Source organism: Sturnira hondurensis, unplaced genomic scaffold (assembly GCF_014824575.4).
Source record: "Sturnira hondurensis isolate 20B ecotype Veracruz unplaced genomic scaffold, ASM1482457v3 Scaffold0016617, whole genome shotgun sequence".
Lineage (NCBI taxonomy): Eukaryota > Metazoa > Chordata > Mammalia > Chiroptera > Phyllostomidae > Sturnira > Sturnira hondurensis.
In genome coordinates this window covers 249,114-276,532 of record NW_028089248.1, presented here as the reverse complement: position 1 = coordinate 276,532, position 27,419 = coordinate 249,114, and the positions used below count along the sequence as shown (strand labels likewise).

Sequence of the window (27,419 nt, the reverse complement as noted above, 5' to 3'; positions counted from 1 at the left end):
TCACATCCCAGCGGCCCGGGAAGATAATTACCTGTTTTCTCATCCTTTGGCCTTTTGCAAATGGCTTAGGCACCGGCAAGAAACCATACCCAGGCGCCCACGGGCATGCTGCCTTCTGGGGGTGCTGGATGGTTCTGCTGCCCCAGTGAGGAGGAAAGCTGTGGGTCCGAGTGTGACGTCATCAGAAGGAAAAGCGCTTTGTCTTGGGTGGGGCCTGGCCCAGCACTGCCTCATGGTTGGGGTGGGCGGAGGCCTCTTCCTTTCTGCCTTTCTGTGTACATCCCTTCAGAAAACCCATCATCCTGGTGCTAAGACGGGGAATAATGTCCCTCGTGGATAAACAGTTTCACGTGTTATTCCTGGGTATCCATGACATTGAAAGAAAGCTTTTAGCGGCCTGGGCACAACCATCTATTCATTTGCGTTCACAACAAGGGCGGACAAACACTGTCTTTCCCATCGTGCTGATAAATTATGCCTTGCATGATGGACGTCTGGTTGTAGAGACCCTTGGCGGTACTTGAAGGCATTTAACATAAAACCATTATTAGATTTTAGTGTAGCTCTCCCTCGATACTCCGATCCGACACGAAGGCCTTGAGGTACCTCTGAGATATGGAAGCACACGTTGTCTTAAGAGACCACCTCCCACCAAAGGCAAATGCTTTAAAAGTTGCTTTGTAATATTGAGAGAGAGAGAGAAAGAAAAAAAAAATGCATGCAAGCAGGAACTGGGTAGGTTTCTCATGATTACTAATTTAGCAGACTCTCAGTTATGTTTTATTGATACCCCTAAACATAAATTTGCCTTTGGTGTACTTTGCTGCTGATGCCTAAAATAAGACCTGTAAGAACCCACCATCCTATGCCTACGGCTCTTCAGGAGAACATACGAAGGCAGCCCAAGCAGGAGAGATTTAAACGGAAAAGAACGGGGTTTCAGCAGCCGGTTCTTCCAATCTGGGCAGAGGGAGGAGTCGCTGGCTGCTCACGGGTGCAGTGCTCTCTGTCCCAGTGTTCATGCAGATTTAAACATGTCATTTCTCCGAGTTTATTCTTGAATTAGGAAAACGGATCTCGCCCACATTTTACTCTTTGCAAGCAGAGAATCGTGTGTGGGAGACCCCAAGTTCACAGGAGAAAAATAATACACTTTGCACCACTTACGAAGAGAGGTTATTTATGAGTCGACCCTGCTGAGGACTCCAGCGAAACATGTGTTACGAGATGCCTTTCCATGCTCAGAGAAACACAAAACTCTGTGAACAGGGCCCGTAAAAAGCAATCACTTTAAAGGATTTGCGGGGGAGCGATCTTTTTTTCTTCTCTTTTTTTAAATCATGCAATGCCAAGGGATAATCAAATGTATACATTCTATCTCCCCAGTACTAATGGGCCTGAATGCCACGTGAAAGACAGGAGAGCTGACCAATGGGGGGCATGATGATGCAGTGATAGGCACTATTTTCTTTATAAATACATGATCCCGATAAAAATCTCTTATCCATGAGGAATGCTACTGTGAAGGATTTGATAGCATTTGTAAACCGGCTGTCGACCCGGCAGCACTAACTTCATCCTGGTGGATAAAGACATGTTTTCACAAATGACGCGTTCCAGATCAAACCGGTTGGCTCCCTCCAGCTTGCGAACTGCTGTGGACCCCAGCAGCCAGAGAGGCCTCCTCGTGGGACCTCAAGCCTCTTCCCAGAAGGGCGTGTGGTCTCGCCTCCTGGCTGGATGTTTGCAGGCAGCAATGCAGGGCAGGAGCAGAGACACAGAAAGCCTGGCTCTTAATATTATTTTAAAGGAGACAAAGTATCTGAGAGTGTGCTCTGGGCAAACACACTCTCACAGGCAGATCAGCTTAACTCCCTGGTACCCCGGAGCACAGAGCATTTTAATAAAAATAAGATTTTTGGCTGCTGCACAGGTCTGAATGGCGGGTCTCTTTCACCGATAGACATCCTCCAACAGCAGTAGCTGGTCGCATATCTGACGTTCCTCGGAGGCCCAGGGCCTCTCCCCCAGCACCTCCTCCCAGAATAAGTCTACCTCAGGCCCTCCAGTCATGGCTTGCCTTCCTAAGCAGGAGCAAGCCAGCCCCTCCCCACTGCCCACAGCTGGACCTGCCGCCCCAGACCGTTGAAAGCAGGCGCCCGGTTTAAACACTAGGCTCTTCTCAGCTACAAATCATGAGCTACTGTGGGCACTTTTCCTTGGCAGCTTCTTTAACCTACTCACGGGCTGAGAGAAAAGACATGAGTTCCAAGGGCCCTGGTGCTTTCCTCGTTGTAATAAACATTTCCTGGGCTCCTACTGTGTGCCAGGTATGGTTGCGATCCTCAGTCTCTGCCTTCAAGAAGCTCCAAGAGAGAACAATGGTGAGATTGGACCACTAGGTCCAAAGGGAGAAGATAAGAGTCTATAGGACCATTCATTCATTCACTCATATTTTAAAGTGCCTACTATGTGCCGGGCCGGTTTCTATGTGATGGGGTGTCATGACAATGAATGAATGTGTATTTTTATTCTCACAAGAAGCACCCATTGCCACGTAACATTGTGAAAACTGTAGCAAGCAGAAGCTCTGCGGCCAGGAGCGGTTTATGAAGCACACCCTCCTCGTGGAACCCCCGGCGTCCGTGGGAGGGTGACCTGGGTAAGTTGCCGAGGTAACACACAGGCGTTTCCCCTGAGAGGGGTCAAGAGAAAAATAGATTAAATTATACACTTAGAAGAGTAGGTCCTTTTAATGAAAGAACCACATGTTTGCTGGACACTGTGATGATTCAGAAGTTCGGGGCTAAACAGTTCATTCCACTTGTCGTGGAAGTAATAGAGGGAGCAGGGGTGGAAAAGAGAGAACGAGATGAGGGGCCGGAGCCAGGTCACTACTGAGGCCTGTGAATACGTTATACGAGCTCATCATTTCAACAGTTACTACCATTGTGCCTGGTCATTGGAGTCACCCAGGGAGCAGACCCAGGACCGGAGTGAGCAGAGTGGGGCATCTGGGGTATAACAGTTAAGGAGGCTCTCCCTTTCAGGGTCCCACAGATACAGGATTGGCACCTGACAGAGGGTGCTGCCTTAAATTTTGTTAGGTAGGCAGCTCATTTACTTGACCTTAGTCCCAACTCTGATAGAGACCTTCGAAATGCTGATTCCTGGGCCTGGCCCCAGAAGTCCTGGTTCCAGTGGTCTGGGATGGACCAAACCATCCTCATGCACAGCCAGGTGGGGAACCGCTGATGCAGGGCCAGTCTCCCCTGAGCAGGGCTCAGCAGGAGTGGGCGGGGCTGTTCACTGTTGCGCAGAGGGCTTGGAGCAGCGGTAAATGGTCAGAGACTTCCACGCACTCAGCTCTTTCCTGGGCAGCTCGCAAGACCTCAGACCTCCCTATTCCAATGACGCAGCTCCGTTCAGAGCAGCCCCGGCGGCTCTCACATGTTAGCTCAATGTGGACAGAAACTCTGAGGAATACATGCTACCTACCACCTTCCTTTTATGAAGAGGAAACCAAGGTCCAGCACAATGAAGTCCCTTGTCTAAGGTTCACCCCGAAAGGAAATGGGGTTTGGTATTTAACCCAAGGTTGTCTCTTTTCAGAGCATGTGCTCTTGCCTTCAATCAAGACTGTCTCCTGGGCACGTGGCCGCTGTAATCAATGGGAATGGTAAGCCCCATACTGAGTCTGTGATCTGGGAGTAACTTTACTTACAGAAGGCCCCTTGACCTTGACCTTGACCTTGACCCAGGAGAAAATCAAAACCACGGTGTGCCTCTTTACTTCTTGTCACTGCAGTTAGCAGGTGTCCCATTCTGGACCCCACGTCTGTTGCGGTCGGATTTCAGGTGTGTTTCTCAGCCCGTGCTGCCATGCGCAGACCTCTGGCAGATGGCCAGTGAGGCCACTGGGGTACTAGGTCCACGCTAGCGATCCCCAGCCTCCAGAGCGCTCAGCTGATGGCAGCTGCCACGCAGGACGTGAGGTGACCACTTCCATGGTTCCTTGAAATGACAGCCCCTTCAACTTGGGGCCTATTATTTGTGCCAGACATTCTGACTGTCTGTTTCATAAGATTCTTTTTTTTTTAATTTAAAAATGATTATTTTAACAATTCAAATAGTACAGGTGTATATAAGATAAAATTACTTTTTTAATTTCTTTTCAAATTCCCCCTCTGATGTTTGTTTTATTCAATTTTCTTGTTTTTCTTTTTGTAATATTTTAAATTGATGTTTGAAATGTCTCCATTTTCCCACCACCGCTATCCCCCGCCCCACCCACCCCCACCTCCCACCCTCGACCCTAAAAACATGGAACGCTTCGTGAGTCTGCGAGTCATCCTCGCACAGGGCCCGCACTAATCTTCTCTGCGTCGTTGGGATGTTAGTAAACGTGCTGCCGAAGCGAGCGCCCTGAGAGGGTGCCCCCTACGTGTGCACCTCCCAGATCCTCTCTGACCCTGAAGCCTCAGCTGAAAGAAGGTCCCGGTGATGGCCACGCAGAGAGTGGATTTCCCATTCGTCTGCGTATCGATAGAACTGCGACGATTTCTCCCGCGATGAAACTTTGTCTTGTTTCGGGGTTAACTACGTCTGCCTCCCCCGCTGGGCTTGAAACTTCCTGAAGGCAAACGTTTCCATGGGACGTAGGTTTCCTGGGGCCACGTTTCCATCTGGGCTCCTCCCCCGGGGAACCCAGCACAGAGCCTGAATCCGGGAATGGCCAGCAGGAAATGCCGGCGGGGGGGGGGGGGGGGGAGCACGTGGGGTCTAGTCAGTGGGCCAACCCTCCTCCTGGAGAGCTGAGCTGAAAAGCATCGGGCAGCTGCTGGGTCAGCTCAGTGAGCCGGGTCTTCCGTGGACACAAACCAGAAAGGGGCGCTTTGGGGCAGGCCCTCCGATGGATGCTGATTCCATTGCATTATACAGCTCCGTGTTTGAAACTGTGTGTTTATATGATTGGATGACGCATTTCTCCAGCACGCCTAATCGCTATCCCGTCTAACCCTATGACAGCCCTGTATTTAGTACTTTCCCCCTTCACAGAAAAGGTTCAACAGCCTGATCGAACTCACTCCCTTAACAAGCGGCGGAAGCCCCCCTTGAAGCCGGGTCGCCTGCCCGTGAATTCGAGGCTGCTTTCCCCGTGGGTGACAAATCGTCGTCACTGACATCACAGCCCCGAGTTTATATTATCACGCACCATGAAAATTCCCTTCCATTATGTAAATTGGCATATTTATTTAAAACGCAGGAACGTGCCATGCAGGCAAAAGCAGGCATGGGCACGCATACACGTAACAGGAAGACCTCAAATCAAGGAACTCTGCTTCACTGGAAGGGAGGTTCTCTCCTACTCTACTTTCCTACCCTAATTCTCCAAGTGGGCATGTGCCATTGTTGCTGGTATGACAGCATCATGATGACATAATTGGACGACTGATTGACTCAGTGCAAAATGAAGACAACGTTTCTAGTAAAGTAGTCTTGGCTGGGGAATAACAGTGTTCCGGTCCTGGCTGGTGTAGCTCAGTGGATTGAGCTATGGGCCTGCGAACCAAAGGATCATGGTTCGATTCCCAGTCAGGGCACATGCCTGGGGACGCATGAGAGGCAACCATACATTGATGTTTTTCTCCCTCTCTCCTTCCCTTCCCCTCTACAGATAAATAAAATCTTTTTTTAAAAAAGGTGTTTTGCTAAGTCCAATTTTCTGGTTAATAAGAAGTTTCTACAGAGCATATTCGATAGTAGTGAGGAACAGCAACCTTGATGCACATAGAATAAAGGGGGGGAAGGTCCCCAAAACAGAATACGTCATGAGAAAAGTAGGAAAGAGCGAAATTTTCAGTTCCATCCAATACGCATAAATTACACAAAACTGCAACATACACAGGTACACAAAACCACCTTCCATATTTATCGTGGGACGGGAGCAAAAACGGGGATCGTAAGAACAGGAGGAAGTAAAGTCAGCAAGAAGGGGCCTCACTCCAGTAATGGTAACTGGCTAAGAACTGAAAAATATAAGTCACCTAATTCTATGGCAGAGGCTCAAAACTAATTAATTGAAAATGCATTAATATAAATGAGAGTTTCTACAAAACCAAAAGTGGATACCAGAGATACAAATAATTCAAATACCATCAAAAGGGTTTCTCCCCAGCAGTGGTTTATTGCGGAAAATAATCTTTTCTGCCTGCAACACCATCAGCACATACGAAGCACTTTCTACAGTCCAGGTGTTGGAAGTACAGAATCACACAGAATCTCAAAGAGTTTAAGAACTGCCGATGTTTGTTCAGCATCTATGAAATGCTAAGCTCTGCCCAGGGTATGTTACATGCACTGTAATTAATTCTCATCATACACTAGCAATGATTACCCCACCTCTTTTAAAGACAAAGAACCTCAGGCTGATAGAGGTCAAGATGTTTACCCAAACACAAAGCTAGAAACCAGCAGAGCTAGAAACCAGCAGAGCTAGAATGGAGATTCGTGTTCCTTCCATGGACTCTGTGTGCAATTTGGTATCTGGGCAAAGGGAGGGTGGGTCTATCCTCACCTATTCCCGTCTGACAAGAGCTCAGGGCAGCTGCTGTCAACACCGTGTGGACCTCAAGCTCCTGCAGACACATACCAGCTCTCATCTATCCCATGGTAGTGGCAGAATCTTGCCGGCATGTGACTTCACATTCTCGTCAAACAAAAAAAGGCGTGACTGACTGAGAGTAGAAGGGCACGTGCTGGCTGAACTTCCTAGTTAAGAGCTTTCCAAATAAGGCTAATTTTATTGTATTTATTCTTTTCTGTAGATACAGTCTAGGAAGTTGCATAGACAACCACAGAAGCTGGCGTGTAATTAATATCACATGATACAAAAAAACCACGTACTAACATGGGCCAGAGAAGGTTCTCTCCAACCCTGACCAGAGGTGGAGACTGTCTGGGTCCTCCTACCCAAACAGAAGGGTTCAGTCAGTTACTGCATCCAGCTTCTGAGTCGCCCTCCTCCTCATCATCACATCACATCACCATCACCCCACCCCTACTGCCGTCATGCATCACACACATCTGCATGCCGAACTGTCAGCCGAGCATTTCACACGCATCTTTTCATTTAACAACCATTTGAGTAACTGCTCTTTTAATCTTGGCTTGCAGATAAACAAAGTAAGATTCACAGAAGTTAAGCGACTGGCCCAAGATCACATACGATAGCAAGCGATAGACTATGGTGCATTTGTTAGAAATGCTGCAAAAACAAACATCTCTCAGATCTCAATAGCTTAAAGTTTACAAAGTTTGCTACAAGTCTGAGAATCCTAAGCTCTGCCCACACCCTCCGTCCTCCATGTGGTGACTCAGGGACCCAGTGGCTCCACCCACCAGCACGAAGCCTGTGTATCTGCAGACACAGGAAAGAGAATGAGGGGCATCTCATCCAGAGTCTTGTCCTTGCCTCATCCTGGAAGGGACTCACATTATTCACACTTCTGTGGCCCAACAGGTAGCGTGGCCCTGTTTAGTTGCAAGGAAGTTCAAATGTGTTGTTCCCAGCCTGCCCAGGAAGGGGAGGGGAAGAGCATACAGATGTTCACTAGAAATACCTGCCACAAATAGGGACACCAGTGGCCTCTTAGACTCTGACACCTGCACCTGCCATAAATGTTGGATTTGACTTCTGGAACGTGTCCACAGGAGGTGGGGATGGTTGTCATGGTTATGCCTTGGCCCTATGTTGGATCCTGGTAAGACCACGTGCATGCATTAACCTTGAACCCTTACAATAACATCACAAGATGGGCACTATTGTCCCTACTCCATAGATGAGGAGACTGAGGCTCAGGAAACCAAGAGCCAAGACCCAAAGCAACAGTTTATTACCTCCAGAGTAAGCTAAGTTACAGCAAGATCACAAAATAATTGCATTTGCTTATTTGTTACTTTACAAAATATTTTCACCTATGCTCTGGAGTTTGCATTCACAACAGCCCTATGAGCTTGGGAGGAACACCCTAATTTCGCAGGTGAGGACGTTGGCATGCAGCAAGGTCAGGTGCATCACCTAAAAGGTGGTGAGGCCAAGCCCATCCATGGACAAGACATAAAACATTCTTAAGGCAAAGAGTTCCAGGACCAAGAGAATAAAAGGTAGAGGCCCCCAACCTTGTTCTGGCAGCCCAGTCCCTGGAGGAGAGAAGGCAAGAGAAATTTCCACCCTTACAGAGTTCATGCTCTTAAACACTTATAAAAGCTTTAAGATCCAGACAAAATCCAGACCTGAGTGCAAAGGTTACTGGAGTCGGGATTTTATTGCCAGATGTAAATCCATCTTCTCTCAGACCGGCTCCGGGTCCCTTGTGTCTCACTTGAAATATTTCCCGTGTGCGGAATGGATTTGTTGGCTCCTGTTGCCTCCGTAAATCACGGGGTCCAAACTTCTGAGGGCCTGGATCCAGCAGGGGTGGCTCGAACTGCCCCGCTCCAGCACTGGACGTGGGACGGTTTTGCTTCGTTCCTGGGAATTGCCCCGATTTACTCTCTGATCCCCTGCTTTGGATTAGGGGGGTGCTCCTTGGCTCACAACAGTTACCCACACCCTGAGTGCCCAAATTTGGGCCATCACTCCCGCCATGCTGGGGCCACAGCTGATTGGGCCAGCCACAAAGATACTAGACCAAAAATGGACCAATCAGATACTCTCTCTCACTCTCAGAAATATGACACGTATGCAAAGGGGCACAGCTATTGGAAGCCAAGATTCCTTCCTGGCAGCCCCCTGGGGAGAAAGTTCCTGGGCCTCTAGCTAAGATCTCTGAATGGGACTCCTCCAAGTGGGGCATCGAATTTGCCCTTTTATCTTTTTGTTCCCCTTGACTGAGACAGGATCTGTCTGCTGCAGCAACCAACAAAACCTGAACTAATTATCGGGGTTTACCCCGCTCACCCTCAAGACCCAAACACACCCTCTTCAGCCTTCCCACCGCCCATGACCTACTTTTCTATATCTCTCCCCAAAACCCAGCAACTTTGCCTACTTCCTCTCGGAGCCCTCACAGAATGGTATAGCTGGGTGGGTGGGACCGGGGAGAAGCAGAGAGTGTGTGCCCCGGCAAGGGTTAGCCTTCTAGAAGATGCTGTGTCTTACCAGCGCTGTTATGCATGACCTTGCTAAAACCCAGAGCTGCTCATCAGAGACCCAACACCCTCCTCAGTCTGCCCCAATCACCTCCCATCCGCCCCAATGTTGTAATCTCCAAACCTCTCACCCTATGGCTATGAATAAACTATTCCTTCTCTTACCTGGAATGCCTCTCCACCTTCTCCGATTCAAATCCCAGCTTGTCTCTCACAGGCAGATTATTTCTTTGTCTTCTGCACACAGCTATAAGGCACGATTAGTTAAAATTAATTACTCCCATTGCCTTTTATGCTCATTCTCCCTCGTTGTGGTTAACATGTTGCATCATTACTATCTGATTTCTTTCTTGTCTGTGATCCCCCTCCAGCCAGCTGTTACTTAAATACTGCCTCCCTCCTAGGATTAATGCCACCAAATCAGCTACCGTGTCCCCTCCGTACAAAAAGAACGTCTGGGTTTGTTTCCATTTTATTTATTTCGTTTTGAGTCCATCTGAAACTAGAACATGCAGCCTCATGGGAGAAAAGTCTACAGAGATCCAGTTCTTTGGTGCAGAAGTAGAATGGGCATGAACAGAGGGCATGCAGGCCAGGGGCCAAGAACGTGGGAGATGTGAAGGGATGGCCAACAGAGGAGAGAAGGCGGTGCCCAGCAGATTCCCCTGTCTGCCATTCACCAGCCTGTGCGGGGGCACAACCCTCCATCAAGAGGCCTTGTCAACATACCCCAGGGACATTCAGAGGAAAAGACACTGGTGGCCTCTGTGCTGAGGAATACTACACGGGGGTGAAAAATGAGGGCTGTCCGTGTGCCTGTTGGAAAGATGTATGAGTCGACTGTTCAGTGAACAGGATGATGCTCACTGTACATAAACTAGCAAACATGTGTATGGGCTTCCAATGTGCCGGGGACAGTTCTGGGTGCTTCTCGGAGAAATATGAATTAAATCATCAGGAGCAATCATAGGCTTATGATCATAGGCTTATGATCTCCATTTTACTGATGGAGGCATTGAAAAACAGGGACTAAGAAGCTTGTTCAAGATCCCATGGCCAGGAAGTGGCGAAACCACTCTATAGGTAACCTCTACACCATGCTATTCTACACAGGCTGCCGCCTTTAGACTCTCAGCCGCCCTGCTATACTGTTATTAATTGTGTGGGGGGTGGGGAGAGAGAGAAGAGAGAGCTTGTAAATATAGCTTCCCCTTTTATGGCTTGGATTAACATGGAAACTTTCTGGAAGACAGCCAAGAAACTCTTAGGGGTCCATGCCTCTGGAGAGGAGAGCTGAGATAATCAGGTGGCTTATTTGTCTCTTTGCACCCCCAACTACCCTGTCTTGGGAATGTATTCCTCCGTAAGTAATAGAAGACCCAGTTAACAGCGCCGGAAACGAAACTGGTTTATTTGTCTGGCATAACTAAAAGTCCCAGAGCAGTGGTTTACTGGCTCCCTGACAGCAGGCTGCTTCTGTGCAAGTATCTTCCCAGTAGCTCCCCTTCCTTGCTTTAGTTTTTCCTCCACAGTGTCTCTCTGTATCTCACACCTCTATATTTTACCCCCACTCCCTGTCCGTCTCCAGCTGCCGAATGCCGGCTCCATGAGAAGGGGACCTGGTCTTGTCCCCAGGTGTATCTCAGCACCTCACAGTTTTACCCGGAACAGAGTAAGTGCACAATGAACATTTGCTGAAAGAAGAAGCGAATGCTTCTGCTCCAATCATCACGTCCATGCTCAAGATTCAAAGAGAGAGGGAAACGCCACCCCGGCCTCTGTCCTCTTTTACCATGAAAACAAATGCTTTCCCAGAATCCTCCACACAGGTCTCCTCTAAGTCTCCGTGGCTGGAATCGGCTCGCACAGCAGGGCCTTCTCACCCTGTTGCGAAAGACGACGGAAAGCCAGGCGCAAGGGGCCAAGGCGGCGCGTGGCACCCAGGACAGCAGCAGGATCCTCAGCCAGGGGGAAGCAGGGGGCGGGCATCAGCTCGACAATCAATCCCATCTCCCATGGGGAGTCAGGCCTTTTACCGTGTGCGCGCTCTACTTATTTTCTGTTTTTTATGAATACAAATGTCCAGACCCTACTGCAGGCTTGCTCGGAATCTCAGAGGGTGAGGCTGAGTGTGTGTGCTTTTTAAAGATGCTCCAACGACGGGAACGCGCCATCCATGCTGGACGGAACTTCCCAGGTAGAAGAGGAGTTTGGAGTCCTGGGAAAGGAAGCGAGACTTGACTCTCATAAAGATAGAAGCTCCAGGCTTGTTGGCCAGCCACTGGCCCCAAGCTCTCCTTTTGGGAGATGGGCAAACCGACTTCCAAAAGGGAAAGAGACTTCTCTTTCCGCTTCCAAAGGGAAAGAGACTCGTCCAAAGCTTCCCGGGCAATGAGCGCTCTGCTCCCTTCAGCTCTTGGCCACCTTATTCTTCATCACTGAGCACTTATAGCCAAGGGCAGGCCCCTTCCCGTTATTCCCGTCTAACTTTTGCAGAGAAGCAACCCCATATCACTTTTCCCTTTCTCTGCTCGCTGCCTAATCTAGAGCAATAAATTAGTCCCAAAGCAGAAAGATGCCCTTAATCCCCGCACTGCTTTTCCATAGCCCTGTGGTGTTTAGAAAGTGAGGGGGAATTTTAGTGGTTCATATCCAAACTCAGTGGTTAAAACTCTCAGGCTTCCCTTTTATACGCGTATAAATTTATATTTGATAATTGGAGTTACAGGTTTCCCCTCTGCTCTGTTCCTGCCCTCAAGCTGGAAAGTGACTCCAGAGATAGTTTATGGTCTCTGGTCTGCACTGACAGTGTAATCCCACGCGTGTATTTCCTGCTGTTGCTGTCGAGTCCGTTTTCTCCCGGCCACAAGATAAACACGGAACCCGATGCCTCCGTCTCTTCAGACCCAAAGCTGCACACTCCCAGGGCAATCCCAGGCACCGGCTGTGGAAGAGGCCAGCTTTGGGGCAGAGGAGAGAGCCGAGGCAGACGAGAGCTTTGAAGCAGACGAGGAGAGCGGAGCCCAGGTCACATGGGGGACTCCATTGCTGTGGATTCAGTGTCTCCTACTCGGCCCCAGAGAGACAGGGAGAATGGAAGAGCGCACGTCATGAGTTTTCGAGAGTAGGTAGTAGGTAGCGAGTACGGAGTAGGTAGCGAGGGTGGGTTGGAAGCAGCCGAAGCCCCAAGGCCCTAAATCTCACCCTGGTCTTGCTCCCTCCCTCGCACCCATCAACCAAGACGCACAAGAGACGTGTTTCCTTAGTCATTTAGACATCACGTATGGTACGGGTCATCAGTTGAAGTCAAACGTAAAAAAAAAAAAAAAGAGACAAAACATCAGCTATGTATCCAAAGTGTTGGTGTCAAAGACACAGAACGTCTGTCAGGCTGCCCCGGCTTTTCCGTTTCTATGCAGGCATTGCACGCTGTGTGAGGGCAGGCGGGGGCGGGGGAGAGAGCCACCCACGCGACAGAACAGGAACAAGGAGGCCACATCCACCGTGTATTAAGGGAGGTGGTCACTTCTTGAAATGGCATCATCTTGGCAATTAAGCGTTTCATCTGAAATACGTTCTTTTCTCAGGTCTTGGAGGCCAGCAGCAGCCTGAGCTCAACCGCAGAATTTCAATACTGGTTCTAACATGACGAGCCAGGCACGCTCTCTTAGGCCCCAGCTTCTATGAAACAGAACAAATGCTCTCCAATTTTGGGTAGATATTATAGCTACACTCTAAATGCCATGGGAGCAGGGATTTTAATTGTCTTGCTGACTAACCAAATCCCCAGCCCCTAACTCGGTGATCTTTAATAACAAGCGCTCAATAAATCCTTACTGAAGGAATGAATCCGGGATAATGTAACAAGTGCTTACCCTCAGGTCTAGAGTCCTGTGATCATTCCAGAAACATTAGGTCACTTTCCCCAAATCACTGGGGCGCTGGACAAGCGATTCCAGAGTGACGTCGAGCTAGGTAACTCATGAGAATGGAGCCTGCATGAGAACAGAGACCTGTGTAGTTCAGTGATGGATCCTCACCTCCAGGCACCACGCCTGGCATTTAGTAGGCACTCGATAAATGTCTGTCATGTGACTGATACATGCTGTTCTTCCCAGACGCTCTGGCTGTTACTTGGAAAGAGAGGCCAGCACCTTCAGGTTCTCTGACATCCCCACTGGCACGTGGTACGGTGTGTGCATGAAAGCCATTCAAGCATCTCTGCTACCCTAGGACCATAGGCCACCGGGGACCAGGATGACTTAGCACCAGCCCTGTAGGCCAACAGCAAATCGCCGTGATGTGGGCCATGCAATAGTTTTTGACGACAAAGTAGCAGAAACCTCTCTCTGGGCCCTGAAACTCTCTGGCAGCCAGAATTGCAGCAGAAAAATCGCAACAGAAATTCCACAACCTTCTGTCACTGTGAAAAATGTCGTGAAGGGGATTTTTCTTACAGAACAGCAACGTGCAAAAGTCATCAGAGCTGGCAGAGTCCGAGAGAAATGAAGCAAACAAGAAGAACGGGTCCGCTCGCTCTGGCTTCATGAATAGACCATATCACCACCTCGTTCGTTCGTAAGGCCCTCCTGAGATCTTTTTTTATAGCAGGTTATGAATCATCTTCGTGATATCTTTAAATGGATGATCAATACTATATTTTCCCATAAAATGTTTGGTTTGAAATCCGATTTTAAGTGCATTAGAGTTTTTGTGCACCGAGGAGGTGAATGCTGTAATAAATTGTCATTAAAGACGAAAGAAATACAGCAGAGATTAATTGCCGTATTTATTTATGAGTCTATAAAATACCTCGTGAGAGTCCTGGCACATTTTTGGGATACCAATTTGAACCTTCGGGAAAGTTAAAAGCATTACAAGGGCCTGCCAGGAGATTTATTATCAGAATGTTTTTAATTGCAGACCCAAGCAGACACGCCAGTATTAGAACGGCGGTGCCCTTAATGGGCACGTCTCCTGTGTTTCCCTTTTCTTTTTCCTTTAAAAATGATCTACTTCGCATATTTTTTATTGATTTGTGAAGAACTGTCATAAATTACCGAGGCCAGCACGTGACATCACCAGGGATCCCAGCTTCCCTGAAGCAGGGGGCCCCGGTGGCTCCAGAAACAGGACCCGGGTCAGTTCAACAGCCCGCTTTAAACGTGGGAGAAACCGCAGGGACACAGCACGCCCTCAATAAGACGAAAATGTGGATAGCTTGAAGTTGCTCTTATTTGAATCGAAACCTTAAAGTCTATGACTGTGCCACTGTGCCAGGGGAAAGGATGACAAGACACCCTTATCAACTGTCCTTATAAACTCGTAAGTCCTTATAAGTCAGTCTGTATGAAGTGACTGTGAGCAAGGCCAGGTGGGAAAACACAGCCACAGTCAGAGCCGGTGCCAGCCAAGCCCCAACCCCATCTGTCCAGGCCTTGATCCTGTCCCCAACTGTACCCTCACGACCGTGCCTAGGCCCTGTCACAAAGGGACGGAAGACCACGGCCCCTTACCTCAGGGAGTCACCTGCCGTCCCTTTAAGGTCTTTAGGTCTCCCATGCATTTCTTCCCCCAAGGACTTGAGCTTCAAAAACTGCTCCCTGCTTTCAAAGCCTTACATGTGTTGTTCACTTTCCATTTTAATTCTTTGAAAACACATGAGACGCCTTGAGCGTATCGTGAGAAAGCTGTCATCATCCACAGGATAAAACAATCAAGAATTTCACTACAAAACAACCACGTTGAAAGGAAGTACCCAATGCCCTAAATCCCCCAGTCTACAAGGCTAACAAAAAAAAGGTTAATAACGTTTCCTCTTCCTGGAAATAACCACTAACAAAACTCAACTCATAGTTTTTTTTAAACCAATGTGCATATATAGACACAACCCTGGTTGGATGTTTTTGAGGGTTTTTTTTTTTTGGTTGCTGTTTTTGTTTTGTTACTTAGTCACAGCTGGGTCTGCTTGATGTTTTCCATTTTGACTGATGTACGATCCACACCAAATTTCTAAAACTCCCAAATTATTATATACGCTCTTTCATAACACAGGTTGATATAAATACACGTAGCGGTGACCCTGAACTGAGGTGCCCTCGGTGGCTCCTCTTTAGGTATTTTCGCTGCTAAATTACCCCATGTCATCCAGAGCTGCCGTGAATTCTCTCATCCAACCGCAGTCAGCCACATCTCCCGGCAGGGCCGGACTCTCCCTGTGTTTGAAATATGATCTGTGAAAAGACCCAACGTCCTGAGCTCTGGATTCTGGCCCCTCCTCTGCCATCTACTGGGTTATGAGATCTTGGATTTGCTTCTCACCCCTCCAACCTCCTCACCAGGAGCCTTAAATAAGGAAAATCAGAGACATTTAGGAAAGCTCCAAAGTATGCGGCGAAGGCAAAGAAATAGCGTCGTGAATAAGCTATTCTCTTCGACTCCCAGCTCAGGTCTTGCTTGGCTTGCCGACGCAGCAGGGCCTCTGCATTCAGCCTCATTTTGTGTTTTTAATTCATTCAAAACTTCCTTCTTGCTGTTTGGCACCTTCCTGCGAGGCAATGTCAACACCCTCACCTGGCAATTACTCCCTTTTCATTCTCCCCTCCTGACGCCAGCGTCGCTGGTGACAATACCTAGCCAGGCAAGGCGGGGGCACACCACATTTCGCAATCAGATGCCACGCACACTCCTTCCGTCAAAACAATTAGTGTTCATTTCGGCTTTACTCGGGGAGACCTGCGGTGACTGGTCAGTATAAATTATACATGTGTCTGTCCAGATGGACTTGTTCATTCATGCATAGACTGAAGAGAATTTCATTCTTCTCAGTTCAAAAATAGCCCCTCAAAAATTTGTACTGGAACAATATAATCTGGTACATTTTCCTCTATCTTATTGTGCCCGTATAGTCATATTCCCTCTATGCAGCATTTGAAGTTGATTTGGGGCATTTCTGGGTTATCCCCCGTCCTTCTCCTGGTAAAGATCTGCTGTCTTTTTGAATCATTAGGAAAGGACGGGCATTTAACCCAAAATAACACGTTATGATTTGTTTTCCTCTCTGTGTGTGTGAGAAAGAGAGAGATACTTGCACTCAAGTTTATTGTCAAAGACACATCCTTTACTCTGCCTGCTGAGACCTCCAATGCATTTAAAGCAAAACCACAGGGGGAAAAACAAGGTAGATCATTGAGACCCTCGCTGCTCCAAATAGGCCTTTGATTGTTTACTTTGTTTCCAATTTGTTTTAATGAGCAGCCAGAGGAAATACCGGGGGCATGTTGCACAATACAACAGAAGAATCTGTCCCACTGTTTCAAATACCTTTGCCCAATTGACTCCCTTAAATATAACTGGGAGGGTCCGTATTGGATAGGTTACTTTCCTGGCTTCAGTAACATTCTCTGTCGACACATAGGCAATCGGGCGTTTTCCCCACGACCCAATGAATCGCCACTGAACAAAGCCATCAGAAGCCAGCCCCGTGGAGCTCAGGGCACTCCCATGCTGAAGCGGGTGCCTGTCGACAGTCAGGAGGTCGAGAACAAGTGCCCCGGCCGGGTCCCTGATTCTGGCTTCCCAAGACACAGACTTCTTTCCACTCGAGGTTTGTGCCAGATGGAGGTTGGCATCGGTTTAACCGCTGGCTTTGTTTTGTTGTGGGTCCCAAATGGAGTCCCCAAATGAAGGCAAGAATAGGCACGCTTCCTGAGTTTTAGGAAACTTTTCCAGCTTTAGGGAACCCTACTGAACGCTCATGGTGGTGACAGCCACGTGTCAGCAGCCCAGGCTAGGTTTGCTGAGGGCTGGGACAGAAACACTCAGGCCAGGTCTCCCAGGCCCGGAAATGGGAAGCTCCCTCTGGGAAAGACGTTCTGGCAAAAAAAAAAAAAAAAAAGCAACTGGGAAGACAATGGAAAAGGGGGCCTGACCATGAAACCTGTTCTCTTCGCCCCTGTTCTTCCTCCTGTGTTCTTTTTCTTTTGAAAAACCATGTTGCTTTTCTCTAATCCTAGAGAGCAGAGAGGAGAGGGAGGCCTGGAGGCCGTTTGCACACACTGATCCCGCAGAGGTCTTATAAATCAGCTAAAAATCAATACACTCCATGTGGTAGTTTCTCCTTTGCAACAGTATCGCCAAGGGACAGACCTAATGCTTTTTCTCCACCGCATCCCCACTTTTCTGTCATAAAAAAAAAAATCTGCTTAGGAACCAATGGGCAATCGAAGTTGCTGAGTAAGGATTTCAACCATCTAATTTTATTACTTTACAATTGACATACCTTCCCTCTGGAAATGTTTGCAATTAATTAATTAGCCGTAATCTTCCCCAAGGGACTAATTTAGTGAATTCTCTCCAATTCTCACTTTTAAAAAAGTAGCTTAGATGTATCCGAGCGGCAAATGCGTGGACGGCTCCAAAGTGCCTTTTGAAAAATCAAGGGTTCTAGCTATTATAGTGAGTCTTTATCACTAAATCAATCAGGCGATAACCGTAATTCTTTTTCTAATGAGGAGTTCCCCGGTTTGAACGCAAGGTTTCTGCAGAATAAAGACCCTCCCCGGGTTTGTTGGTGTGTAGGGTGGACCTTGTCCTGTTCATCTCAGGCGGAGCCTGCGGTTTGCGGCTTCTTGTAGAGCCTCGCGCGTCCTGCGGAATCTAAAAAGAGAAAAGGGGAAAAAAAACCCTGGAGATGTTCTAAAGAGGTCGCCGGCTTCCTGGCCTACCAATCCCTTCCGCAAGATGCCAGAGGCCAAACCGGGTGCCAGACCTTGCCTGGTAAGTGGGCTCCCTCCTCATCTCGCAAGGACCCCGGGCAGAGACCCAGGGCAGAGACCCAGGGCGTCCCTAACCTCCGGGCCACATGTTCTTGCGTTTCAACTTAGGAATTAAAACTGAGTCCTTGGACCAATCCTTGCACCCCCCCTCCCTCGCCCGCACCTCCCGCCGCCGCAGTACTCCGGAGAGGTGAGGTGAGGGCCTGGGAGATCGAGAGCGTTTTGTAAACCGTAAAGCGCGGTGACATGGTGAGTGAAAGGCGAGGCTTTCTGAGGTTGCCGGCCTGCAAATCCGAAAGCCAGAGTTCCTCTGACATTCCGGCAGCATCTGCCCGAGATCTCCAGACCGGCCGTTCCTTTTCGTCCCCAGTGGACGAGGACTGGAGGCCCTCAGTGGNAGGTGAGGGCCTGGGAGAGCGAGAGCGTTTTGTAAACCGTAAAGCGCGGTGACATGGTGAGTGAAAGGCGAGGCTTTCTGAGGTTGCCGGCCTGCAAATCCGAAAGCCAGAGTTCCTCTGACATTCCGGCAGCATCTGCCCGAGATCTCCAGACCGGCCGTTCCTTTTCGTCAGTGGACGAGGACTGGAGGCCCTCGGTGGTGGCTCCTCCGGGCCCTTCGGGTGTGCGGCGTCTACGGTGCTTGTAAACTGCAGCCGCTTCTCGGGGGGGGGGGNGTGCTTCTCTCGGGGGGGGGGGACGGGGGGGGGTCAGGCATTGAGGACGCAGGCACTTCCCCTGCCCCAGCGAGCTCCTCCGCCCATCAGTGTCCTCTTGAGGACCACTGGGATGAAGCAGGGTGGTCAGGCCGTTAGGCCCAGCCAGGCGCCCCGGCGGAACGCAGAGAATGGGCCGCTGAACCGCGGCTCGCCAGCGCCACCCCCAGCGGAGCGCCGCGGCTGCAGCTCGGCCCCGGAGCCTTCCTGCGGCTCCCCGCTTCCCCTGGCCACAGCGGGCGGTGCGCAGGAAGCAGCGGAGCCTCACCTTGTAAGGAGATGCCCGGGGGTCTTAGCGCAAAGTTTTCAGATGCCAAGGGTCAGACTTGGCGCGTTTCCAGTTAGACTCCGAAGGGACCTGAACCTTGGCCTCGAGGGGGAGCTCTTTGGCCTAGACGAAGGCCATAGGGCTGCAGCGAAGCCCCGGGGTCAAGGCCCTAGCAAAGGCCGGGGCTTGAAGGCTCTGAATCCAGCTAGACTTGGGGAGACTGGAGAGCGAATCCAGATCCCCGAGGACAAAGAGGAGCGGGCCGGTAGGACTCGCCGACGCCGCCCAGCGCTGCCCCAAGGTGCACAGGGCCTGTGGCGCGTACAAACTTTCCTGCGGCGGAGGGGCGGGGGCGACGGGCTGGAGAGTTTTCCCCCCCGAGCCTCTGCTCTCCTCCACCTGCCGGTGCGCGATCCTCCGCCCAGCCTTCTCCCACCCCAGTGCCTTCCCCTCCCCAGCGTGCCTCTGTTCGCTTAGACTCTTCATTTCTCTCCTCTCCCCTCCTCCTTCTCCCTCTTGCGTTTCTCCCCCACTTTTCTCCTCTTTTTCCTCGTGTGCCTTCTTTTGTATTCTCCCCTTCTTCGACACCTCTGTTGCTTCTTTTCTCCTCCGGGCCGCAGGGAGGAGGTAAGCGCGCTGCGCCCGGGGCCTGCGCGACGCAGAGGGAGGCGTTTCTCCTACTTCTCCCGGGTAATTTGGAGAGATTGTATGTGTGCGCGCGCGCGCGTGAGTGTAAAGCGAAAAGGAGTAGGATCCAGCGCCAAGCAGAGAGAGGGTCAGGGTCTTTGACATTCCTCACCAGCAGCACAAATCTCCCGGAACAAGTGTGAGTGTGGGTGAGAGTGTGTGCGCGCGCACGGACTGGCTGCCCTTGGCGCATTTGGTGGCCCGGGGCCGCAGGGCCTGGGGGCCCGGGATTACCGTGACGTCACATTCAGCCTCTGGCCACCTTGGACTGGGACACCTCGAGAGCAGCACAGCCCCACGCCGCGCCTCACCTTGCCTCGCCACCGCGCGCCTTTGGGAACCCGCATCCTCTCCCTTCCCATCCATGGGCCCTTCTGTCCTCCGGACCACGCGGGCCGGTGGAGCGCCTTCTAGAGCGCAGGACTTGGCAGTTGGGCTGCCCTTGGCTCTGCCTCCGGTAGCGCCAAGCGGGCGGAGGAACCGGGGCTGGGCACCCGCAGCCGTGTAAAGAGCCGAGGCTGCGCACGGCTGGAGACGCAGAACCGCGGGGCTGAGGTGGGAACAAGCAAAAGAAGAGGGAGGCGGGCCAAGGACAACCACCATGTCCTTCCCGCACTTTGGACACCCGTATGGCAGCGCTTCCCAGGTAAGGGGCGCCTCCATGGAAGACAGGGACGAACTGGGTGGAGGGTGTGCCCAGGGAACGCATCTGCCCCTGGGCGCCTTTGGCTCGTCTCTGGCACGAGTCTCCTGGGAAACTAGAGGGACCAGGGACCAGTGTAATGTGCCACAGTCCTCTCTGATATCCCCAGTCCCTAGCTAAGAAAGGTCCACTCGAGTGATGGGAAACTTGAACACTCTGACCATGCACTCAGAGAAGTGGGTGGGATCTCAGAGATCTTCCAGACAGGCCTCCTTACTGTACAGGTATCCGAGGTGGCCAGGAGAGTCTCGGGGGGGAAAAAGACCTCCAGTCTAGAGCCTTGCCCATCTCTCAGCTTGCCGGCGCTGTTGCTTGCTGACCTCTGTGCTCATCGTCTTCCCCCTTCCTTGGTCCATCCAAGCTCCGTGTTTCTGGCCGTGCTTCTGGCCCCTTCCATTTTCCAGACCAGTGTGGGTCTTGTGCTCTGAGAAGGGTTTCCTGGGAAAATTCTGGGGACACCCACCACTGTTCTCCAGCGTCTCCCCAGAGTGCAGGATGTATTTTCCTGGGGTCTAGTCCCAGCCTGACCTCTGCCCGGCTTTGGGATCTTGGACGAGTCTGCACTTTCCTCTGGTCTCCATGCCCTTTCTGTAAAATGGGGGTGGGTGTGAGACGTAATGAAGGTCTCTGCGGCCAACTTCTCGCTCTGCCTCTGTAGGAGCCTGTGATGGGAGGGAAGGGGCGGGGGTACGGAAGGGACCCGGCCTAGTCTGTCTTCTGCAATTCGGTTTTCAGAATGGCCCCCATGCTCCGACGCCCTGGGACTCTGAAACCTTAGCAAAGGTTTAGGAGTATCTATAAGGGCAGTTTGGAGAAATTGCGTCTTCGGATAACTCCCGTTCCAGTGCTCGGCAGAATGCTCAGCACACGGAGGCATATAGATAAGGGTGAATGGAGAGATCCCGCAGTTCCGCCGCTGGCTCCCGCCAACCCGAGGCGCCGCCAGTCTCTGACCTCCAGTGCCCCCTCTGTCGCCCCCGTAGTTCCTGGTGTCTGCAAGTTCCAGCGCCACTTGCTGCGAATCCTCCCCGTGCTCGGTCGCAGACGTGGCCTCAGGCTCCACCCCGGCGGCGGCGGCGGCTCTCTGCCTAGCACCCTACGATAGCCGGCTGCTGGGCAGCGCTCGGCCCGAGCTGGGCGCGGCCTTGGGCATCTACGGAGCCCCTTACGCGGCCGCTGCGGCTGCTCAGAGCTATCCGGGGTACCTGCCCTACAGCCCGGAGCCGCCCGCGCTGTACGGGACGCTGGTGAGTACAGGGGGTGGGGCCTGGGTCTGTGCGCCGGAACCCGCCGGGCCTGGGGGCCCAGAGCGGCAGCTGGGGGGTGGGGGGAGCCAGTGTGGCTGTTCCAGTGAACATCAAGGCAGGACGCAGGAGCTAGGTAGGACGCACCACGGCGCGGACCGGAAGTGGTTAGGCTTGTGTATAGGAGGGAACAATACGTTTTTACACCATTTTACAGTTTGCAGAAGTCCAGACTGTTTGGAAAACATTCGCACTTCCATTAATCCTTCCGTCACTTCAATCAATTTACACATGAGGAAGTTAAGGCACAGAGGTCAATTCCTTACCCAAAGTCAGAGCCACACAGGACAGCTTCAAGAGAAGCCTGAGGCAGGGAACGTCCCAGCTGGCGGGGATGGTGGGGGAGGGAGGGACGCAGCAGTGCTAACGGTAATAATAACAGCTGATATTTATCTGTTGCTTATTCTGCACCAGGAATTCTGCCAAGTGCTCTTCTTCAATAACCTCTAGGGACGACTGTCATCCCATTTTACCCAGGGGAAACTGAGGCACAGCGTGGTTAACTGTTCCTAAGATCACACATCCAACCGCAACTAGGGGTGTTGGGATTTAAACCAGACATGACTCTGAGTTCACACCCTTAGCAACTGCCCTGCCTCTTCTCCACCCCAACTGTAGCTAGTCCAGAATTCTTTCTTCCTCCCCCACCAGAACGCACAGTATGAATTTAAGGAGACTGCAGGGAACTTTACACCGGGCCTGTCACAACCAGGAGCCTATTGTCCCTACGAGCCGACTCTGGGGCAATACCAGTATGACCGGTAAGGCGTGGGGCCCACTGGGGACTGGGGTAGGAAGTCCTTCCCTCTCCCCTGACCAGGTAGGGCTGATCTGGGCAGAGGATGGCAGGAGGGATGAGTGGGGAGGGAGGGAGAGGGGCAGAGCCTCACTCACTTCCAGGCTGCACACCCAGGTTGCCTGCCCCGGAACTGTGAGCCAGGTTCCCCCTTGCAGGTATGGCACCATGGAGTTGAGTGGGGCCGGGCGCCGGAAGAACGCCACCCGGGAAACCACGAGCACGCTCAAGGCCTGGCTCAACGAGCACCGCAAGAACCCCTACCCCACCAAGGGCGAGAAGATCATGCTGGCCATCATCACCAAGATGACCCTCACCCAGGTGTCCACCTGGTTCGCCAACGCGCGCCGGCGCCTCAAAAAGGAGAACAAGATGACCTGGGCACCCAAGAACAAAGGCGGGGAGGAGAGGAAGGCGGGGAGTGGAGCAGAGGAATCACGGGGCTGCCTAAACGGCGACACCAAAGGTACCCAAACCGCCCACCACCCACCTTCCTGTGGAGTGGCTGCGACGGAAGGCACCCCTTGGTTACCTGTTGCAGGTGCACCCGCTGCAGGCCTCCGGGCCTGTGCCTGCTCTGTGCCCTCTGCCCTGAATTCCCTGCAGAAGCAGCTTCTTCTGGATTTTCAAGTCCCCCCCCACACACACACACACACAAAAGCCTGCTCAGGTCACCTACACCAACGTAGATTTCCAGTTCTTCTCTGTTGTCAGCCCCTTTCACTTCCTGTGCCATATCGATCACCAGGGCCCCTTCCAGAATTTCCCTCCTTCTAGAAGGTGTCTTTCCTGAAATGAATGCCTAAATGACGTCTGTCACATTGTTAGTGTTCGCACTCTCAACATGTGCCGGTCTAACTCGTGCAGTGCACACCAGCCACCTGTGGGGGTGGAAATTGGGCCGAAATTTGCCCCTTGCTGCTGCTTCTTCCTCTGTTTACAATTTATTTGTGTATTTTTATTTTATTATTATTATCTTAAACAAGCAATCCCCTTGCTTTCATAAGGTTGAAAAACTGAGATCCGGGTCTTAGGACAGCAGCGCCCAGTGTGAGTGCCCTCGGTCTGGAGGCGCAGGGAGAGGAGGAGACTTCCAAGGGGTGGGGTCAAGGCGGGGTGGGGGTGGGGTGGAAACTCTCCCCCCGGGGCAAGGGTAGGGGATGGTGTGCTGGCCTGGTGAATGACTGCGAGAATGCTGTGACTGCAGGGCGCATCTTGCTAAAAGCTTCCCCTCAGTGATGGGCACTCCCGTGGATTTCCCTTGGGGCCTGGGGCTTTTCTCACTCGCTCCTGATTTCCTGCAGGCGTTGCTTCTAGCCAGGAAGCTCAGGGACTGCGGCTGAGTGACCTGGAAGATCTGGAAGAAGAGGAGGAGGAAGAGGAGGAGGAGGAGGCCGAAGAAGAGGAGGCAGCAGTCCTAGCTAGGGACAGGCTGGCTGAGTTCCATAAGGACGTGCAGTCGCTGCCTGCGCACTGTGCGGCAGGTCGAGTTGGCCGGCTGGAGCGCCGGGACTGTGGCCTGGCGGCGCCCCGCTTCTCGTTCAATGAGCCTCCCGGATCCAGAGAGGCTGACTTTCTCCGGGCGGAGCCAGGGAAGCCTACGTTGACAGTGCACTACCCATGCAGCCAGAAACCGCGCATCTGGTCTCTGGCGCACACTGCGGCAGCCAGCACTGTCGAAGGTGCGCCTCCGACCCCGCCCAAGCCACGAAGTCCTGAGTGCCATCTGATTCCCGGACAGCCTCCAGGCTTGGGCGGGCGACGCACGGTCCCCAGAGACTCCGCTTGTGAGGAGTCTTCTCGCGCAGCCAAGGCCTTTGGAAAGCCCACTTTTGCGCTGCGGGGGCCGCCCCCGAACTGTGCGCAGTGCCCGCGGCGGAGGGAGCCGGTCCCACAGTGCCAGTACCCGTCTGGAGCAGAAGGTAGTGGCCCCCAACGGCACTGGCAGTGGGTCCAAAAGACGCCCGCCCACGTGCTGTCCAGCCATTGAACACCTTCTCTGATTCTTGGGCCTGCTCAGGTTCGCCCTGTTGGTCCCGCAGTACTCTTTGAAATAGGAGCTTAGAAACCCTATTTCCAGTTGCCCCTCATTTTAAAGCCAAGATAGAAGCGATAAGCTCACAGTAAGACTGTAATGTACCCAGGACCACTTAGAAAGTCATTGAAGAGATGGGCAACCCACATCTCTGCACTCCTGACCCCGGTTCTACCAAATGCCCCAGGTGGGCACCCTCTGGTCCAGGTGCTCTTGTCTCCTGCCTGCCCTTCAGCGCAGGGCAGTTGGCCCCAGCCATGCTTGTATCAAGAGTTTGCCAGCTCTTCCTGAGAAGTATGGAGGGCAGGACCAGACACAAGCAGTTGCTTTAAAACCAGCGCGGCCAGAGACCTTGCCATCCCCTCTGCAGCCGGCTAACATCCTGGGGAGGGTAGTCTGGGGCTGGGGCTGCCTCTGGAGAGCGCGCACCCCCAAGACCTCACTCCTAAGCAGGGTGTGACTGCCAATCAGTGTCTCCTCCCGAGGCTGGTTCTGTGGCCCTGCCTGGAGGAAGGAAACTTTGCCCCGCAAAGGGACATTCCCCAAGCAGTTGGCAGCCTCCGGCAATTACTGTCAGGTTCTGCTCTTTGTACTTATTTCTCTCAGGATTAGCTGCTGGCTTGGAAAATTGGGTTACATTGTTATTTGAATGTACACCTAACGGGGTCCAAATGCCACCTCTGGCGAGCAAATTGCTTCTAGACCTTCGATTCCCTTCGGACGAGACACCACCGACCTCCCCATTTCCTAGGAATCGCCACCAAGCGGCTTTCGGGTTTTAATCAACCTTTCCTCTCTCAGCAGGTTAGCGCAACGGGGCGATTTGCGATTGGCGGGAGGATCTTGGAAATGAGCCCTTCTTTTCGAACTCACCTTCACGCTGAGAAGCTGGGAGACCCCACCAAGAACTGGGGGCTCTCACTTTGCTTGAGAGACGGACACACAGAAACCCTCCCACAGGCCCTCCTTGCACGCAGAACTGAAGTGGGTAGCAGGCTGCAACCTAGCCGGGTCCCAGAGGAAGTGGCAGGGCACCTGGGGGAGGCTGGGCGAGTCTGCGCCCTCCTCTGGGTTCGGGGTCCGAAGCTGCTCCCCTCTCCTGTTCACTCGCGCTCCCCCACGTTGTAACCTCCAAGCTGACCCGGCCCCTAAGGACCACCTGTCTTCTGCCCTTCCCCACTCCTTGTGTCCTTAAAAATGACCCAGCCGAACCTACGCTGTGTGGCCTCTCTGTGACAGGGGCGCCTGGGGAGGTTGGGAACGATGGAATGGGGACAGGGCGGGGTGGGCTGCCGACCTCGGTCTCTCAACCGCAGGGACGGAAAAGGACAGGCGTCTGGCCAAGGCCCGGTCGCCCGCTGCTCGGCCCACGGAGCCCCGCAGCGCAGCCAGCTCGCTGAGTCCGCCTGTCTAGGAGCAGATTCGTCCGCGCGGGAGGTCGGGGGTGTGGGGCGCGTCTGGGAGGCCGGGGGTGCTGGGAGTGGTGGGGATATTTGTCTGGAAGCCGCCTGGGTTTTCCGGTTCGCACTTGGGTTTTCAGTTCGTCAGGAGGAGGGGCGATGGGGCGTCCCGGTCATCCCCTGGCACTGGCCGCTGAGACCCCCGCGCTCCTCGCGTGGGACGACGCCTGGAGGCGAGTCGGGGTGTTCTCCCCGTCTCATCGGGGTCCTCAAACACTTCCGGTGCAGGCCGGCCAATGGGAGCGGGCGGACGGCGAAGGGGGTTCGGTCCCCGCGACGGGCGGGGTCGGGGGTCGGGAGTCGGGCGGGGGTGGGGCGCGGGGAGGACAGATTTAAAGATGCCGGTGCAACGCGGGAGTCCGAGTCCCTGGCGCAGTGGCTCTGCCTTCAGCCAGCGCGCGCGCTGGCCGCTGCTCGGGCACGAGGGGCCTAGTGGGGGGCGGGTGGGGGCAGGAAGGGCAGCTGGGGTGTGCGCCCGCGCGCTGGGTCCTTGAGAAGCCGGGTCTCCACTACTGGGCTCCAGCCGGGCCGCCCCGGTTGGGGGGGGATAGCCTTCCAGGGGTCAGTTGGGCAGTCCCCTAAGTCTGGGGCGGGAAGGACCCGAGTCCTGGGGCAGAAGGGAGGGAGAGAGATTTAAAGGCCTTTGGAGGCAGAAGGGGGCCGGCAGGGGTGTTAGCCGGGAGAACAGGCGGCAGGCCACCTGCCTTCTTTCCTCTAGAATGGTCGGAGTCAGAAGAGACTTCAGAGATTATGAATGACGAAAACACAAAGTGCTTCCTCAATGGAGGAAACTGAGGCCAAGTGGGGGCGGGGGGGCGAGGCACTGGCTCAGGGTCACACAGAATCCGTGCTGGGACGGAGCCCGGTTTTACACGCAAGGTCCTTTCAGGTTCATTCTCCTCTCCCTCACTTCCTCTGGGAAGTGCCCTCCCTGCTCTCCTTCTGCCTCTGGGCGACAGCTGCGCCTACGCCAGCCTCCCTGGGGACCCTCCTGTCGCCCTCACTGACCCGTGGCTTAGGGTCCGGGAAATTAAACTGCGAAAAGATAAACATTATTTCCAGTCGGCTTTGCAGGATTAACGCTTGTAATAAAGAGCATTAACCGGCGGTTTCTTTCAAGGCGCCCTGGACCACGCCCCCTCCTGGGGGGGGCCAGGTAGACCCCTGCGGAGGCTGCAGAGTGGGCAGAGGTGTGTTCCCAGGGCCTGCGGTTGGGAGTGGGGCTCCGGTGAGCCATTCGGCGGCGGGGAGGGGGGCCTCAGCATCACACTGAGTCAGCACTTGGGAAAGTGAAAGCAAGAGAGAAGGGACCCACCTAAGCCAGAGGCCACGTGCCTGGGCAGAGGCTGGGGACGTCTGACCTGCACACTGCCACCCGCCATTCGGCCTTTTTATAGAAACAGCGAGTCTTGGGAGAGAAGGCCCACCCCAGCCACCCTAACCTCTCCCTGCCTCCCCCAACCCACAGCAGGAATCTGCAGCCAGGATGGTCCCCAGGATCTGGGCCTGGTTGGCTGGAGACA

General features: G+C 52.7%; 1 protein-coding gene and 1 non-coding gene across 3 annotated transcripts; one reads left to right on the top strand and one right to left on the bottom strand.

Annotated features, from left to right (window-relative positions):
* Positions 1–4,317: 4,317 nt before the first annotated feature.
* LOC119001208 (U6 spliceosomal RNA) lies at positions 4,318–4,424 on the bottom strand. The gene has a single exon (XR_005069511.1). It is a non-coding gene; the product is annotated as a U6 spliceosomal RNA (small nuclear RNA).
* Positions 4,425–19,451: 15,027 nt separating this feature from the next.
* Positions 19,452–25,651, top strand: IRX6 (iroquois homeobox 6). Of its 2 annotated transcripts, none has more exons than XM_037066368.1 (6): positions 19,452–20,244; positions 21,285–21,548; positions 22,257–22,366; positions 22,560–22,867; positions 23,706–24,323; positions 25,241–25,651. In XM_037066368.1, exons 1-6 carry the CDS (start codon positions 20,200–20,202, stop codon positions 25,243–25,245), a joined length of 1,350 nt encoding a protein of 449 aa, XP_036922263.1. In that variant the 5' UTR covers positions 19,452–20,199; the 3' UTR covers positions 25,246–25,651. The 2 variants fall into 2 exon arrangements, with proteins under 2 accessions (XP_036922263.1, XP_036922261.1); XM_037066366.1 differs by having other exon boundaries at positions 19,457–20,244; positions 25,238–25,651.
* Positions 25,652–27,419: the final 1,768 nt, after the last annotated feature.